The sequence below is a fragment of the Corvus hawaiiensis genome, chromosome 30 (assembly GCF_020740725.1).
Source record: "Corvus hawaiiensis isolate bCorHaw1 chromosome 30, bCorHaw1.pri.cur, whole genome shotgun sequence".
Classification (NCBI taxonomy): domain Eukaryota; kingdom Metazoa; phylum Chordata; class Aves; order Passeriformes; family Corvidae; genus Corvus; species Corvus hawaiiensis.
In genome coordinates, this window is record NC_063242.1 from 20,675,754 (window position 1) to 20,694,593 (window position 18,840).

At 41.5% G+C, this 18,840-nt stretch overlaps 1 protein-coding gene and 1 long non-coding RNA gene across 5 annotated transcripts in view; one reads left to right on the forward strand and one right to left on the reverse strand.

The window, feature by feature from the left end:
• Nucleotides 1-8,598: 8,598 nt before the first annotated feature.
• On the forward strand, nt 8,599-18,470 carry LOC125318629. The gene is made up of 4 exons (XR_007200457.1): nt 8,599-8,896; nt 10,680-10,894; nt 16,343-16,510; nt 17,444-18,470. It is a non-coding gene; the product is annotated as an uncharacterized LOC125318629 (long non-coding RNA).
• Nucleotides 15,327-18,840, reverse strand: part of CHST9 (carbohydrate sulfotransferase 9) — an 88,616-nt gene continuing 85,102 nt past the window's right edge. For all 4 annotated transcript variants that reach the window (XM_048289562.1, XM_048289561.1, XM_048289564.1 and 1 more), the window contains one exon: nt 15,327-16,870. In XM_048289562.1, coding sequence (XP_048145519.1) covers nt 15,773-16,870 — 1,098 coding nt within the window. In that variant the 3' untranslated portion in view covers nt 15,327-15,772. The remainder of the gene's footprint in view (nt 16,871-18,840) is intronic.

Here is an 18,840-nt window from a genome sequence, read left to right on the forward strand (position 1 = left end):
GACACAGCTTCATGCTGTTCCCTCGGGTGCTATCACTGGTCACCATAGGGAAGCAATCAGTACCCGTGTCTCTGCTGCCACTCATGAAGAAGCTCGAGACTGTGATGAGGTGTCCCCTCAGTCTCCTCCAGGCTGAACAAGCCAAGTGACCCCAGCCACTCTGCATATGGCTTCCCCTCTAGACCCTCCACTATCTTTGTAGCCCTCCCTTGGATGTTCTCTAATAGCTTTATATAATTCTTATATTGTGTTTTGTTTGCTGAAGTTGCTAAATTCAATGAAGTTTTGCCTAGTGTGGAATGTCACTGGAAAATAGTGTTTAAATTAGACCATGATGCTCTCTGTTGAGGAAATTCACATGGTCATTTCTCAGTGCCTCTACAGCATGAAAACAATCCAGTGAAAAACAGCCTTTCATGTAATAAGAAAAAACACAAAGTTGCCTAAGGCCCTAGGCACAGCTATTTCATTAGAGAATGCATAGAAACTGTCACTTGAAGAAGACATGGGTGAGAATGGAACAAAGTATATAGAAAATCCGGCTCAGACCTCTGCATGCAGTGGAAGAATCTGTGCATAATTTATATAGAAAACATTTTAAGGAACATGTTCAAGTGTAAAATGAGGTTAAACTAAAGATATAGCCATGCATCCATGCAGCAACAGTGAAAAATCAAATTTTGGCATGATCAGCCAGCCTACACAAGACACATTGTACCAGATAATCCTAACCATGAGTAAACAGTGTCAGATCTGAAGAACTGCTCTGGGAAACCATGAACAGAAAGTCCTTCTGGGCTTCTGCTAGGAGATTATAGACAATAATTTACAACAGTGAAAAGCAAGTATAATGTATAACACTATCAATTAAGGATGCCCTAGACGAATTTGTAGACACAGCAATAAAAAAGTCATGTCCATATATTAAATGCTTACCAGTAACAGTTTATGGCAAATACAGGTTATTATAACCTACAAATGTAGGTGTTTCTCTCAATTTTGCCTGCTCCTCCTCTAAAGCCAAAAAGGATACCCAAAGACACAATTTGATGGCAAAAGAGAAACTGCAGGCTTGATGCTTGCTTTTTTTGTTTTCAAGCTTTACTTCATTTGCATATGTCTTGAGCTTAGTCAAGAGATGGGCGGGGAGGTGGCTCTGTACAGTCATCATTACACTGCTCTTTCATTTGCAGTGTTTGGTTTTTCAATCTAAGCCCTTCACAACCTGCTAGAGTGATTTCAGAAAAAAACCTCACTTGTTCTTTGGCACCTTGAAGACTCTGCTTCTTTTGGCATGTCTGTTTGTTCACAAAATTCACTTAGCAAAACTGGTAATTGCTTTTCCCTTACTTGCAGAGAGCGTATATCTGCTCTTTTTGATCTGCAGAGCAGATCACTGCCACACGGAGAAGCCGGAACATTAATAGCTTCTGTCACTGCTACCATTCTTATTGTGAGAGATCTTCTGGAGGATTAGACAAAGGTTGTGGCCACATAAAACAGAGAAAGGCAATGCTTCAGGCAGAAACCTGGAGCGAACTTCAGTGTGCCAGCTCTGATCAAACAAACAGACTATGTTCTACTGAAAGCACAACATCCCTTGAGCTGGCACTGAAAATCAGAGGAAAGCTGCTCCAGTTTGTCCAGGGGTAAATTCGTCAGTGTTGGGAGTTGGGACCATATAGGTTCTTTTTTTTCGTTCGTTCACAGTGCTTTTTTTTTTTTTCCCCCTTATATATTTCATCTTTATGAAACCTGTGTTAACTTGTTTTGGACTTCTATCCAACAGAGAAATACTCCTGCTACTGTGCTCAACATAGTTAAGGAAATAACTTACGAAAGAATATTATGAAAAATTTAAAGATGGTGTTAAAACTTAATCCACGTCAGGGTGGGAGGAAATGTGCAGAGGAATCTTGCTGTGCCTCTGCTTCTCCTTCACTGAACACTAAGTCTGAGTTTCTACAGTAATTTCTAGGGCATCATGAATTAAAGATCTCTGTAGGAACTTAAGCCATGGTGAGAAGATGCTGCAACACATGAGACATCGCCATTGTGAACAAGAGTTTCCCAGACAGTTGAAGTGTGCTGGATCTGGGATTTCAGTTTGATCAGTTATGGAGGAGAGGGCACACTGCCAAAGTCAGAGAGGAATGTGCAAACAGCTAATTCCATCTAAAACAGTATGAGGGAGAGGGGCAGAGAAACTCCCGGCACTAGATTCTGTCACCTCTCCGAATAGCAATGTGGGAAGAGTCCCTTTGCTGCCATGGCAAATCTCATAGATACCCATCCTGGGCAACTCTGTCAGGCTGTGGGGTTTGTCAGACAAGACTGAAACAGGCTAAAGGAAAGACCAAAACCTAAAAAAAGAACACAATTTAGAAACACTCTGTGTTTTCTCAGTGTCTTAGTCCTTTTCCACTTTTACCCACTGGATCTGGACTCTATCCTTCCTTATGTTGCTGTTAAGCTCCTCAGCTTGCCTGACTCCTCTCAGCATCACTTCAGGCTTTTAGTTTCCAAAAGCAAGGAGGTTTACATGCCTGTGTTTTCTCTCTCTCTCTTCCCCTCTCGTTCTGGGTGTTCCTGCCCTTTTCAGCAGATCTTGAACCCACCAGCCAGTTTCAACTACAGCTGATAGAGGATCAGAAATCCCAAAGCTGTTTAGGCTCCTGCCAGTCCCATGGGCATGAGTGGCTGCAGGTAACCACAGCAAAAGGGACATTTGCTGTCTCTGGCAGGGCAGACTCCAAGAGGATTTGTAGAAGTGCCCTAGTGATGGGAGACTTAGTTGCTGTTTTCAAAGTGGTGCAGACTCCTAGGAGACCAAATTCCTTTGACCTTCTGTGGCTCCTGTTGACAAGAGTGTTTAAGAGTGGGCTGTGAGCCTTTTCAGAAACCATTTGCAGAAACTCTCAGGCTTTTTTTCTGAGTGATGAAAAGTTTCATTCTGTTGCCACTAATAAATACCGGTCCCCTCACCAATTTATGTTTTATAAGTTTGGGTTAAGCTTTGTCCACTAAAAGGATCTTACATAAAACACCGCTTACTGAAATGTGATCTTTGCACATTTCTGAAGTTTTAATTTTCCTGCTGTGTAATCTTGTTACTTAGGTCGTTCATTTTGTCACGCCTTGGTATCAGTCTGGTCCAGGTTTGGCTGCAGGGCTATGTTCTCCTGACATTTAGAGCAAGAATTCCCTGGGAAATCAGTCAAGAGATTTGACATTGCTTCTGGCCAAGCTCCAGTGGGTTTAGTTTTACTCTCCTTCTCTATTTATTGTGGAATCTGTCTGTCCACAAGCTGCATATTGAGTTCTGTGCTAGAGAAGGAGAACTAAAAGGGACAAAATGGCCATTCATTTGGGGGATTCATTCGGGGGATTCATTCAGGCTTTTCAGAAAGGATTTACAAGAATCTCTGCACTTAAATGACTGCTGAGCTTCCTTAGCCCTGCTCTATTACCTCCCTCACAAGACAATTTGGACTGACTGCTTTTTCTTTGCCCTCTCCCCCACCTCAATAGGCTTCAATTACTGCTGGAAAAGCAAAATTAAGAGGTAGGTAGTACAGGAATCACCTGGAGGCTTTTCATCTTTAGAAATAGTTTATTTTGCACATGGCATGGACAGACCCTTTGCTGGGAGGAAAAAAAAAAAACAAAACAAAAACCTTTTTCTCCCCTCCTGCCACAAACTGCTGCAATGTCAGTTGCAAAAATCTGCATCAGTGGCACAGCCAGGCAGGATTTGATGAACTGGAGTGAAGGGGCAGGGAGGCTGCTCTAGGCACTCATGGGGGCACAGGAAAATTAGGGGAACAGCCCCAGGTCAACTGGAAATGGAGAAGTAAGGTCTCTTGTGAAGGGGGGCAGTGACATGCAGCAGCAGCACAGACAGGATGCGGTTAGCTCTGAATGTGCCGGCGGGAAAGACAGTCCATCATACTGGTGGTCTGTGTGCTGGGGCTGTGTAGCCTTAGCCAGAGGGACCAAAGAGATTTCTCTAACTTTGCTAGGTGAGACACTGAAATTCAGTTAAGCACTCACAGATTTTATCAGCCACAGAAAATGTTTGCTTGGCAAACACTACTGTTGAACACTCTGTAACATCCAGCCATGCTTTCCTGACCAGTCTGTGTTGCTCTCACTTATAGTCCTTCTGCTGTTTCTAAGCTCCTCAGCTTGAAATGCTCAGCCTCTTCCCTCACCACCACTTCAGAATTGAACCTCAGTCAAAGAATTGTGGGGTTCAAGACTAGACAGTAACATAACATTTTCTTTTTAACTTCGTATCTTGGAGACCATTACACTTTACCTCAAGACACATTTCACGAGTTCAGTAACTTATAATTGGTTAAATATATTTTGCAGAAAACATCCTTGCTTATATTTGAAAACTCATGGGAGAGAAAATCCACCCATTCCCTTGGTAGCTTATTCCCAAGACTAATAATTTTCATCACCTGAAATGGTCTTTGTCTCTAAACTGAGTTTGTATGAAATCCTCTGCCATATGGTGCTTCATATTATGCTGTTATCTGCCAGATTAAAAAGCCTCTTGTACTTCTATTGTCTCCCCATGAGGATACTTATATAATGTGAGCAATTCATCTCTTCATCATCCTTTTGATAAGCTAAGCAGACTGAGCTCTCAGTCTTTCCCTCTAAAGAAAATTCACTAACTTTATTTTTTTTCAGCTGTTGTTTGTGCCTTCGCCACTTTTCCAACATGCTTTTTCAAATGCATATTTAATACTGGTCTCCCAGAAGGCATATTTTGAAGTAAAGGCATTTCTTTTAGCACACCTGGGAATTGAATTAGTCATTCTTGCCACAGTATTGCACTGAGGAAGCCTTCTTTCTTGCTCTTCCACAGTAACTCCTGAGACCTTCTGGGGATATAGCCCTCATTCTGTAGATAAGTCTTGTTTCACTCTGAGGCATGCAATTTTGCAGACATTCTGTCTGACAGGCATCACACTAGAGCACAATCCAGTCTGCTGTGCTTGGCCATCCTTTTCTCAATCTACTGATTTAAGACATGTTCAAGCTCTACTGGCAGTGATTCTATATTTACTTCCAAACCTACCTGCTGAGGAAAACCCTAAAGCACACAAGACCTCACAGTGATCCCTTCAGATCCCCCAACAGCTGTCGTGATTAGTATATTAAGTACTTTCAGAGATCTCTCATCCAAGTCTGAACCCATTTACTGTTCCATGGCTAATGTTCAGTGGTAATGCTGTCAGTAAATCTAACTTGGTATAGCAGCAAAGGCTCTAGAAACACTGAAACACACTGCTCTGTACTGCTACCTCTGTCAACAATTGTGTAATTTTAAGAATTAAATCTGTCCTGTGTTGTTGTCCATTTTCTTTCTTTTTTTTCTTTGGAAAGGCTGAATCTCAGTGGGGTAGTATATTTGACTTGTGGCCAAATGCTAGGAATTTGTTCTTTGTTCAAGGTATTTTTTGTATATAATATAATGAAAATATGTTTAATACATACATAGCTTCCTATTAATAGGATTTATATATCTAGTGGAAATGTATGCCATGAATGGGCTTATGCAGCACATTCTGAGAAATACAGTTTTGCTTCAGATCATTCAGGTTATCTTTGTAGATTACTATAGTAACTGTTGTCTTAATACTATGTATTTTACAGGGGTTATCTCCCCTCTCAACACTAATACCTTCTAAAAGCTAAAACCTCGGGGCACAGATGTGAAGATGTAGATCCTTTTCCTATGCAGTGGTGCATCTTTCATTGAACTAACCAAAAAGGAATGTCTGAATATGAGTATTTACAAGACCAAGCTCTTTTGTCCATAAGCTTCTAAAGAAAACCTGATAGCACATTTTTCTCAAAATCCTTTATAGAACAGTAACTTTATTTCTGACAGATTTTTGTGTTTACAGCTTGAAAAAACCCCAACATATTAAGCTAGTGATACAGGTGCTGCATTTTTACTGGACTAGGAGAAAGGTTTCAAACTCAGAAATGGCAACTGGAGCTATTCAACCCCTTAACTAAGAACAGCACAAAAATACATTTATTGCAGAAGACTTTGGGGATAAGATTTTTTTTTTCTTTTAGTCATTTGCAGACAATTTAGAATAACTAGTCTGAGATCATTCTTCATGGCTTACCTCTTTAAACTCATCACTCATCTCTTTTCTTGCATTCATGTTTTGGATACATAGCTTTGCCATATGTTGCTGTTTAGAGTGGATTTCATAATTTTGTGGAGAAAACTATTTTTGTGCAGACAGGTATTGTACTGAATTAGTATCTATAAAGGAGACAAGGCAGGTTGGGACTCCAAAGGAGGGGGTTGGAACTAGAAGATATTCAAGGACCACTTCCAACCCAAATTATTCTATGATTCTATGACACCTCACCAGGTCAAAATAGTCTGATCCCTGTTAAAAACAGATGTAACTTTGTAAGAATGCATGCAGAGAAAGGGAAATTTCTGAGGGTTTAATGTGGCCCCTATTGTACAGTTTAACATGTCCAATACCTATCTGATTTTCAGTGTCAGCCAGCACACTCGACTGCTGGGAGCACGTTTGTCTTACCCGCAGCGTGGCAGAACCAACACACCAGTGAAAGGGATTCTTTTCAGCTACACGCCTCACCGGCACCGTTATCCCCCGTGCTCCCACTGTGGCTTGGCTGCTTCTTGGGGTGTGGGAGGGGATGGAAAACCGCCCAGCCTGGGCCTCAGCGCTGCAGGGTGGAATTTGCAGGATGGTCTCTTCAAAAATTAGCTTTGACTTCCAAACCAAACCTGTTTAGCACAAAAGGCACAGAAGGTTGCTCCCGCACAGTGTCACAATGCAATTTTTGCTGTGCAATGTCAGAAATTTGTAACTCATTCTTAGAAGTTCACCCTGATCCCATGTGCATTGCCTCAAAGAGTTGACTGTATACCTGAGAAATTGTAGATACTTCCAAGTTTCCAAAATCATGAATAGGTATAAAATGCATATAAAGTCCCTGTAGTCTGTAGCCAAAAAAGCTATTTTCCCCTTGCCTTGCCTTGCCTTGCCTTGCCTTCCCTTCCCTTCCCTTTTCATTTATTTAGTTATTTATTACTTTTATTGTTTACTCAAGTGATGATGCTGAGACAGAACAAAAATCAAGTCTCAGAGGAGAAAATGATCGCCTGAGTTACGGGCAAGTGTAATTTATTGGGAAAAACAGAGATTTTAAGCCACACACAGAAAACAATGCAAATGTAAAACAGTAGGGATCATAGTGTAGCCCAAGTAATTGGAAAAATGTGTGAGAGATTTCTATCGTGATCCTGAGCAAGATATTTTTAGACAGTAGTCTGCCCTGATTAAGTAATGAATAAATAAAAGACAAATCTTTCCCCACTGTTTCTTTGTGTGTAGAAGATACTGAAAGTCCTAGACTATTTCAGAAGTTTGGGCACACCATTGATTCACTTGGGTTTTGTGATGGGGCCAAAAAGGGGAAAAAAAAAAAAAAAAAGCCTGTGAAACCCTATAACTGTCCAGTCTCAGTGGTTTTGTTACTGTGCCAAAATAAGGGGTCAAGGCATAATAGCACTAGAAAAGCTGTAGATTTTACATAACAAGTTCCCAGCTTCTCTCATTCAGCCTGTGCCTGTTTCTGCAACCAAGGCAGCACAAAGAACAGATTTTAGCTATAAATGTGTCAGTGGGTAGAGCTTGTTTTCCTTTGGTAAATTAAAGAAATGCCTTGGTGCTTCGGGGCCAGGGGCGGCACAGAAAGTAAAACTGAAAATGCTAGAAAGAATCTCTCAAAATGTACCAAAATATTCCCTCTTTTTCTCCACCTCATGCTCAGAAAGGTATGGGTTTGGCAAAACAGACTCTGCTTCTTCCAAATATAAGTATGTTTAAGGGTATATTTTTGTACTAAAAGTCTGTTAGGCATGGCTTCCTAAGAACTGGGTTCTTAGGAGTATCCCTTAGGGCCATCCTGCTTTTCAGAGGTGGCCTTTGCAAATCCCAGAGATGTGCCTGGCAGCAGCACTGGCTCAGCCTGCCTAAAAAGTTTTGCCTGCTAACTTGCAGGTTGAGTAGCCTACCATACATGAGCTTAAGCTGAAAATTTCAGTCTTAGCATAACTTTTAAATAAACCAAGGCAGAAAATAAATTTGGGCCAGATTCTGCTTGGTAAGAGTGCTTCCATTAGGGGAGTTTCTGTACTTGGAGGCAGCGCGTTGTCTTGGACCCACTGTAGCCACTAGGCTGGAGACAGACAAAAAGATACAGGGAGAAACAGGAGCCTTGTTGGCAGCAAGTCTGAGACAGAAAAAAATTTTATCTAACTTTGGTTCAGTGTTTGTGTTTTCCCTGCTATTCAGGAGGACCTGCAGGGATCACGAGGATTTTGAGAAACATCATCCTCCCTTGGAGCTGAGCTTTTGCTCTGCTGCAGACTGAGAACTTTGATCAGAGATACAATAGCAAAGCAGCAATTTATTATTGTGCATTGTCACCTCCAGCCACAATTAACATTTCCCCTTCTCATTAGAGGTTTTTCCTCTGTCCCTTTTCTCTTGTACTTTTTTTTTCTTTTTTAAGAGAATAGCAGAAGTCATAGCAAAGGTGACAGCTTGTGTCTATGGCTGGGAGTGCACTATAGGGGGTAATACCATAACTTCCTTGAAAGCAGACAGATGCTATAAACCCCTGCCTACTTCCCCCCCACCAAGTGTCCCACCAGGAAACCTCTTCCCAAAACCTGTAGCTGTACCCATGATGAGAAGCAGGCACAGCTGGCAAACTGCAGACCCATAGACCTGGCAGCATCCTGTCCCAAGCGAGCTAAAGAAGCAAAACAAAAAGGCTGTGCAAGAGGAAAACTCACAGTCCCTGCAAGTAGGTAAGGTTTGCTTGGAATAGCGTGGTTCTGCAACTTGCTAACAGAATGTTTATGTGCCTGTGTTTTCATGCACATTTAAGGTCTTTAAAGTCAAATGCAGAACTTAAGCTATGTAGCTCCCACTACTGTTTTTGCAAAACCTTTGTCTGGGTGTTATAAGACTGACATACATACACTGTGTGTGTGCACATGCATTTGTAAAACATGTGCAGGCATTTATGTTGCATTTATGAAAGTTCGTAGGGAGGGAACTATGTAGTTGAACTCAGCTTTCTGAACACACATTGTTTCTCAGATGAACTGTAACTTATTATTGTTCCTAGAACTTAAAAATCTGTCTGTGTGTGTCTGCTTTTTTCAAGAATGAGATACTTCAATATGCAGGTCCTACTCTGCAGACATCCAGCTTTTACATCCAAGTAACTACCCTCAGAAAATTAAACCTTTAGCATTTCATATCCTCCTGACATGTATTTACAATCCACTGAGTATTGATTTACCTCTCTGTGTGCTGAAATGCCCAGATAAACCTGCTCTGCTCCTACACCTTATGTCTCAGGATGCTCTTTCTTGAATGCAATTTATACAGGCCACTTCAAATTTACAAATCTTAGGAAACGAGCAGTATTGTAAGCTTTTGTGGAAACTGTGGCTTCTGGAAGGAATTTGAGAGAAAAAACCCAAACCCTGAGATAGAAGGAATTTCTACATGACAAGGTCAAGACAGATATGTGTGCACAGATGGTGGCTGACAGTACCATACTCTCAGGCAGGCTTATTAGTGCAGCCTCAGTGCCATGATAACATAGATGTGCTGGACTGGAGGTGGCTTACACTTGACAGCTGGGAGCAACCTGGCAATTGGTCTCACCCAGTTGTGCTGATATAATTAGAGAGGGAGGGAAATTCTATGTGAGGAGACAGAGGAAAGGAAGTGACAATTACATATATTTAAAAAAACCATCATGGTCACAGCCTTGAGATTTTCCCTTTCCTTTTGTAAGGACTCTTCCCTCTCTCACAGTTATTAATCACATCACTTTTTGAAGACAAAAAGAAGAAAGCAACATAGTCTGTCTCAATGCGATCCCCATGTTATTTGTAGCCTCCACAGGGTCACAAAAACAGTGGCTATGTTGGCAGGAGATACATCCTGAGATGTTATAGCATTCCAGGTAAACTGGAGACTGTCACAAGTGGTGGCAGGACCTCAAAAAGGGCTGGGGGAACATGGCCCTGGGTACTGGGTCATGCAGCTCTGGTGTTTAGGACAAGGCAGGATTTTGCATACCTGGATGGGATCCACTGCTTCTGCGGAACCCTCTAGCTGAGCATCACTTTATTTACAGCTACTGCACCAAAATACAACAGCTTCTCTTTCATCTGGGCTCAGAATAAATTGAGACAGCGAGATTCTCACCCTGTCTGCTCTCCCAAAGGAACCAGAGGGACACTTTCCTCTGGTCAGACATCCTGGCACTGGTTTTATGCTGAGGCAGTGCCTGGATAGGCTTGACAGATGCACAGTGTTTTGAAACAGAGCTTGCATTCTTAAGGCTGCCAACTGCCCAGAACAGAGCTGAATGATGTGTTTCTCAGCTGGAGCAAAGCTGGGAAGTCCCCAACTTCCTCCAAGCCATTGGAAGTAAAACATAAGGAAAGGCAATGAATATCCTATGATTTAAATTCCATACTAAAACCTAATTTCTAACCACTGCTCTTTAGACACATAGTTTAATGATTTTAGGAGAAGGCACATGTTATAATTTCCTTCCACTTACAGGACCACTTTACCAGTGCGGACCCCAACACAGAGAGCATTTCATGTTTGTCCAACAAGTGCATGAAGTTACAGAACCTGGATGAAGATCCAGATCTCTTAAGTCCAAGTCTGTCACTCCAGCCACAAGCAGAGCTACGTCTAACATAGAAGAAACATGTGGGACTCACTGCAGTTAGCTACACTGCCAAAAGCACAACTGTTCTCCCTTAAAACAGGTATTTTTATGATAACCAATCTAAGAGAGTCTTACAAAGCTAAGTAATATGACTGTTTCCTGCATGCACCCACTTGGACACATTTCAGAAGGAAAAGCAGTCCCAGGTATCTGGGGATATAAACAGATGTCCTTTGCTAAATCAGATAGTTCCACCTCCCAGTAGCGTGTGTGCCTGCCCTGCCCTCGGAACTGTGCATTAATTGGTTGATACAGGACAGGTGCATCCGTATTTTTAATGAAGTATAATGATTTACATTCAGATTTCAGACTTTATGTTCCAAGACCAAATTAATTTAGTTTTGAAGGCATCACAGGAGTTATAAAGTTGATAAACTGGTATTAGCATTACAGTTAAAAAGAGTTTTCTGATGTATTGTTAGCCTGAAGGCACATACAACAAAGATGTTTATACATAACCTACATATATAATACAAAGCTCTAGAAAAATATTTTCCTCTCAGACTTACCCAAAGTGTCATATTGCAATTTTCAGTTAAGTTTAAACTACTTTTAAAATTAAAGTGGTGATCTCCAATGACATATCACCAAGTTAGCTCAGCCTGAGGCATGAGTAGCTCCAATAAATTTGGCCTTTTGGGGGAGTTCCACCAGAGGAAATTTCAGGAGTATGTGCTGTGTTTGATTGCACTGGGGCTGCACACCTCTGACTTTCAGCAAGCAACAGTTTAGCAGCAGTTTTAGAAGAGATGGGCACAATGGCTATGTCTGAGCTTTGCAAGCCAAATACTACCTGGAAAAAAGAAGCTGCCTTTTGTTGATGTATATATCAGAATTTAAAAATGCACAACTATGCAGTTTAACTTACTTAGATTTTAATTATTTGTTTATTATTTTAAAAAAATTGTTATGACATAATTTTGTTTTATTGATACTGATTCATTTTAGAAGAAAGGCAGAACAGTAGGTTCCAAAAATCAAGTTTTAATTTCAGGAGGGAAGCATGGCTGTCTGCTGTTTGGAAGAGACACGAGCCAAGGGAGCACTCTCCAGCCTTCCCAAAGACTCCCTGTATTGCCTTTACAGCACATTTGACTTGCTCTGACAACTGACCTGCATTAGAGAAGTGCTTAGAGATCTTAAAATGAAGAAATGTTCATAACTAAAAACATTTACTGTAATGAAGCCCCTTAAAAGAGGCTCTGCGCGTCACAGCTGATCTCTAGTGTAGATGTAATTGTACTGAATGCTGTGGAGTGTATTTTCATTCCTCTTCTGCATAGGTTCAATATAATTTTCTGAGTAAAGCAAACATCTGTGCACAATTGTGGAGATGAGATTCTATGCTAGTTATAGTGGATGACCTTCAGTTTTTGTTTGCGCCCAGGATTCTTACAAAATATAAACGAAGTGACAATGCAGCCTCACACTTTGACCTTTTAAAATTTACTTTTAAAAATAGAGGTTATCTTTTATGCTGAAAATTATGCCTTTATCTCTTATAATCCCATAAGTCAGATATCACAGTCCCACTTCAATTATGCTAAACTCTTATGTTAATTTTAAATCATGTAACTTAATTCCTGGCAAAGCAGGCTGGTGATTTCCAAAATGTGGTTAATGAGGCAAAGTACAATCTAGATTCTGCTACTGAGATCATTTGAATCCCTTAGGTTGCTGAAGATGACTATGGAGAGGCTCTTCTTTACAAAAGTCTGGGTTAGATTCTCAAAAAATGAATTTTTAAGTGCAGTTTGGGGCTATGAAATTTGAAGTTGAGCATACAAAGAAGTTAAATTACTTTCACTAGAGCCATAGAACAACAGTGCAGCTAAAACAATTACACCTCTGTGCACATACATGCTTTTAAGACCTTAACTAGTGTCCTCCCTCCCCTGTTAAATCACAAATGCAAACCATACCAGATTTTTAGAATGACTGTCTAGGGACCTGATATCCATGTCCATGGATGTATCCAAATCAATGTCATTTTCCCTATCATTTGCAGAAACCAAATATTTGCTAATAATTTCTTGCAAGCCCCTCTTGACTCAAACAATAGCTTTATCTAAGACCAGCTAGTAGATGAAATCTTATGAGACTGTGCAGCTTTTTCAATTATAGCTGCCCCCCCAATCTGTCATTCTCTGATCAGAAAGGCAGAAAGTTTGCCACTAAAATGAGCTCAGTGTGAAGCTTAAGTTCTTCAGAGACTTTGTCATTTACTAATATTAATTTATTTTTCTGAATAAAAGTATTCATACCAAACTCATATATAAATTGGCCTCTATTCTTTATTAGCAAGTTGCATTTCTTTCCTCATGTGCTTTTTTGAAAATGCTAGTACCACTAGTGTGCTATTTTTTTGTCTCTAAATTAGCAATTAATTAACATGCATCCACAACAGACAAGACAAAGCAAATATATAGACACCTAAAGGTTGGTGGACATTTTTTAAAATTTAAATATATTACATTCAATGGTCTTCCTATAAGGCAAGAGAGATTCACTCAGGATTTGAGGTTGAATTCAGTACTTAAAAGAGCAGAGAATCTAGGGGTCAAACCAAGGTTAAATCCGAGGAAGTTTTCACATGAGTTAGAAGGTTGCATGGTACAAAATCAAAACTTTCAGGAGCTGTTGTTTGATGTCCTGATGCATAGTCACACTTGAGAGCAACAGCCATGGAAGTGCATGGTCAAGTTAAATAAAAAAAAAAAATCCTGAGGGGTAAAGACAAATGGGAACTCAGTAACACCATCCTGTATTAAAAGTGGGAGATTTTTGTTCACCTGAGGAGAAGCATGCATGGGGGCAGTTAAAGTGTCAGCTATCCCCTCCCTAACACGGCTGCTGTTAACACCTGTAGGTCCATCCAGGCACAGCAACAGCTCACACAAACAACTGTGTGCAGGTTTACCTGCCCAAGGCATCCTTGCAACTTCTCATTGGTGCTGAGCACATGCATCTCCCCACACCTCATGCTGATGGATGGCTTTTTCCTTCTCCTCTTTGCTCCATGGCCCCAGGGAACAGGGTGGTTTAAGCTATGGGTGCTGCTAGCCACAGACAGCACAACCTCTGACTTGGGCTGCCCAGTGTGCTGTTACCTTTTCCCCTTGGAGTGGCTTGTCCTGCCACAAGGAGAGATGTGCAGAGCCTGTTTGTTTACACTCTGGCACCACAGAGACTGGAGGTGGCTTTTTTCCCCTCTTCTGAGGAGAAAAATGAGGGAGAATCAAGCAGAGAGGATACCTAGGAAATGATCTGGCCTTTCAGTTGGGACCCACAATGACTCCTGGGGAAGGACTGAATCTGTACATTTGCCTGAGATGAAGGAAAAGAAAACAATAATAGCACTAGTTGTGACCAGTGGTTGGGAACAGAGGAAAAGGGCATTTTACTTGCATCACTATCCCATCAGGATGTTTCCTCACTCTACAACTTGCTATATCAAGACACTGGAGCAAGATGCTCCAAACCATTCCAGAAAGCAAGGCATAGGTGACATCTTTATTGTGGAAGGGCACAGAGATTTTTCCCCGTCCATTTTAGGGATTTAATCTAGTGATGGACTTGGTAGTGTTAGGTGAATGGTTGGACTCGGTGATCTAAGAGGTCTTTTTCCATGATCCTATGATTTTGCAGAGATTTCTCCTCGTCCTGGGACACCCTGGCCACCCATTGGGCAAGACAGGTTGCAGGAACAACTGCATGTGTTGGTCAGGCAGCACTTGTGGGAGGAGAGGAAAGGGAAGGGTAGAAGGCACCTTTTCCTTTTATAACCAGGACTGTGGGATTCTGGACACATCTTCCTCTAGGACAAATCACCAATACACATTACAGCACATAAAACTGCAGCACCCACCTCACTCCTGGGGCTTGGTGACTGCTGGCAAGGCAGGCAGGACAGCAAAACACAGGTGACTTCAGGAAGTTCTGGGGGCAGAACCAGTTTATAGCTTTGGGAGGTGATGGGCACACACGCCTTTTCTGTAGCAGATTGCTGGGAGCTGGGCTGGTAATTGGATCCCAGCAGACTGAGAATGATCACAGCAGTTTCATTGCAGTTGCTTCTCAGTACAGACCTTAGAATATCCCAGACCTACCATGCTGAAACTTCATCCATTTCACCAAAAATGAAGACTACCACGAATATTGGGACCACAGGATGCATGTATCACATGTAATGATGCATCCACTGTACATTAAAATCTTAATTTTGTTGAATGCAGCAGCTCTCTGAAAGGAAGGTCATACTTGTCAACTCCAGTGCCTCAATCAAAATGAGATAGTGGACTGGTCCTTCACAGGTTTACCCAAATTTACTCATCAATGGAGCTGCTGCGTTATTTTTAGTTTGATGCATTTGTATTCAAGAGCATCCTTCAATAAAAAAATCAGGTCTAAAGTTGGCTTCAGTCTAATAGTAATCAAAAAGCCAAGCCTTGCAACTGAGAACACCACAAACATTTTAGAAAATTAGCCCATGATTCTTTATTAATAAGTGACAGAAAGTAAAAATACATTCAAAAGTTTTTTCAAAACCAATTTCTAAAGCAAAGACACCAAAAAAAGAATCATGCCACTCTGAATGATTTTTCTTAAACCATTAAAAGAACATTAGGTAAGCTAATGCAACAGCTAGCTGAGCTACTGCTTCCATGGTATAATCCATAATGGTAAAAGCCACTTTTCCAGGCATTTTAGTACAATTTATGCTGTCTACAGGACTTTTTTTCTTTGCATTCTCCATAATTTACTATCAATTGATATCACTCTAGCTTATAAAATCCCCACTAAGTCAAGACAACTCTACTTAGCAGTAACTTCGTTTCCTTTCAGGGCTAATATCAAAGTAGTTGTTTTGAATCCCAGAATGATAAATATCTAATAGAAGCCTGAAGCTATTCTGGTGCTATACAAGTGGTGATGTATAATTGAACATTAAGTAATCCAAGTGATAGAAGTCATAGGTCAGCTGTCTCTCCTCCTTAGACAATTCCTTTAAATATTGCCTCACTACTTCTGCACTTGTTCTCTCATCAGAGGAATGTCTGTCTTTGAATTTAGGAAACTTCAGATGGGCTGGAGCACCTACCAGCTGCAAAAAGTAATTGGCATCTTCTTCCAGGGTTTCAAACCTTCCTATAAAATCGTAGTTGATAAGGCAGGGATAGCAGAGCTTACTGACTTGCTCCCAGTGAATGTCCATTCCTACTGGTCGATGGGAATCTAACAAATATTGGATAAACTCCTTGAACTTAACTCCCGATCCTGTTTTCAATGCTTCTTCATCTGCATTATGTCTATACTTCTTAATTATTGCCTTCCCAAATACTGGATGGTAATAGCTGTTTGGATGTTCAAACTTATCCCTGAAGGCAGATACCAGTCTTTCCATAGGATCCCGAACAAATATAAACTTGGTGTACGTGTTCAAGCGTGTATATATCCCTTTTAGGTCATAACTGTCCAGTTTTCTTAGATGCTTTCCATAGTGCACATCATCATGGGAGATGTTGTTTGCTGAAGCAGCGAGTCCACTGAGCACCATGAGGACCCTTTTCCAGTTGGAGCAGCCCGCTTTTGGCACTTCGCAGTACAGGACCTTGTGCCTGTCCTCCACATAAATTCTTGACACCAGGTGCACCAGGTGGGTTTGCAGCTTCTTTCTGCTGTTGTATGTCTTGCAGAAGTCCTGCAGGAAGGCCCTGCGCTTTTCCTGGATGCTGTCTATGTCCTGCCACTCGTCACCCTTGATGAATGTCTTGTTTAATGGGTGGAGAGCAGGAGGTAGATACACCCCTCTGAACCAGCTGAGAGGGGACTCGCTCGTCTTCTGCTGCTCAGGCAGTCGGCTCCCTGAGGAGGCAGCCACCACACTGAAAGGGTCAGCCCTGCCCTGCCAGTGCCTGCTGCTCGAGACAGCCATCTCACGGCTACTGAAGCCCACAGGAGCGCTTCTCCTCCACGCTGCCTTCCTTGGCATCCCCGGAGGCTCGAGTGAGAAATCCTGCAAACATGGAAAGGTTCAGAACTTAGAGTGCAGTGACAGTCCAGCCCAGCCCAGTCATGCTGCAGCAGCAGCAAGGATGGTGGGGTGTGCTCATAACCAAGCCACATCTGGTTCTACAAAGTCCCTTTTGAACCACTCGATCAATACACCTAATTTGGGAACAAGCTGGGCTAATTACTGAAATACGTGTTTCTGAAGATTACCTGTTAGCACACAGCAGGTCTTCCTACAAAAATAAATAGCTCAAGTCACACCTCTTAGGAAATAAAAAATGGTTCATGCAGGGGGGCTGATAGTCCTGGTAGGGGTGGCCAGGTGCTTTTCTCTACTGAAGACATTTCCCCCTGTGACAGCACTGGCACTGGTGGAGTTGCATGCTCATTCTCTGGAGTGCACTGGCACAATCACAGTAACAGGTGTTGGATCTACTCCCACCACTGTGACTTGGAGCAGCCCTTGTCCCCCAGTGGTGGTAGGGGACAAACAAAGGGCTTCTAAACAGTTGAGCAGGGTAGTTGGTAGTTGGTTTGAGCAGGGTATAATGACAGACAAAATTGTTTCTCCAAAAAGGTCCTACTCATGTCCACCTACAGAGAGATGATGGATGTGGATGCAATGGACTGAATGCACATTCAGGTGTCTGTGACACACATTCCTGCACCTGAGCTGCTTTCACAGCTGATAAGGAAAATTAGATGCCTTTGGAGCCTATTCCATCTGACTTACTTAAACATCAACATTAATGACACCAACTAACTAAACATCAACTAGTGACCCTGCAAAGAATGTGAAAAGATGAGACTTTCCTCCCAAACATCTCTTTGTAAGTCCCCAGCCACTGTGCAATCCATGAACTGCAGGAACAGCAAAGCTTGCATCTGTGTTTTGACATCAAATTATTCAGGGTCTTGTATCACGTAAGCTGACTGAAGAGTTTCTTGCAGTTTGGGTATTTCTGCTCGCTCATTCCTGAGTGGGTTCTCATGTGTCTGCTAAGGCTTGTAGTTTTTTTCTCCTGTTAGTAGGCAAACCTGCTGCATTGGGACACCTCCACAGCTGCTTATTTTCATTATATGTCTGGAGAGGGAAGATGCTGATTGACACATTTTTAAACATCTTCTTACAAGTAACAGACAGACAAATGGTTAGATGGGCAGACAAGCACAGACTGCCTGACTGCTTCTATAAGTCTAACTTTTTTGGAAATCTACATAAAAAGGCTTTTCTGCCATAAAATGATTAAACATATACTGGAAAGTTGATTTGTGGACTGGCAGATCATAAGTGTGGATTTGGGGGGATGGGAAAGTTCATAGGCTGAATCAAATAAAGCTGTTAAAAATTCAGAGGAGTAATGTAAGAAATGGTAATGAATGGAACACATTGGTAATGAATTCCAGTTTGAAATAAAGCCTATGAAAAAACAAGCAGTTCCAAGAAAAGTTAGCATATGTTGCAGTGTAATAATTTCCCATAACAAAAACAAACCCAGGGGATCAGGCTTTTCTGTACTGCTGCAAGCCACTGACAAGCAGGTTTTTATTCACCACACTGATTTTTGTATTGGTGAAAACAAATAAAAGAAGAGAGTCGCGCAGGACTTGTGTGTCTGTGAGAGAGAAGGCATGTTGGTGTTTTTAGAGATGCAAAAGGATACTTGAATTCATTTGATTTGATGTGGTCAAACTATATTTCTAATATAATTTAAAAAAAAATATTTCTGTCAAATATTTTATTCTTTAAAACAAATGAAATACACATGTCTAGAGATTTGTCCCTTCTGCCCCAGGGTGGAAATAATTCAGGAGCTAAGTCAGTGTGCAACAACAGAAAGCAGTGCTAGTACTAAACCAGGGTATGACTATGAGCCTAATGGGAGATTCAGCATCACAGTGAATGGCAAAGAGCCATTCTTACAACTGCTCCTGCAGAACCACAGACTTACAAATAGTTTAAACGTTTTTACC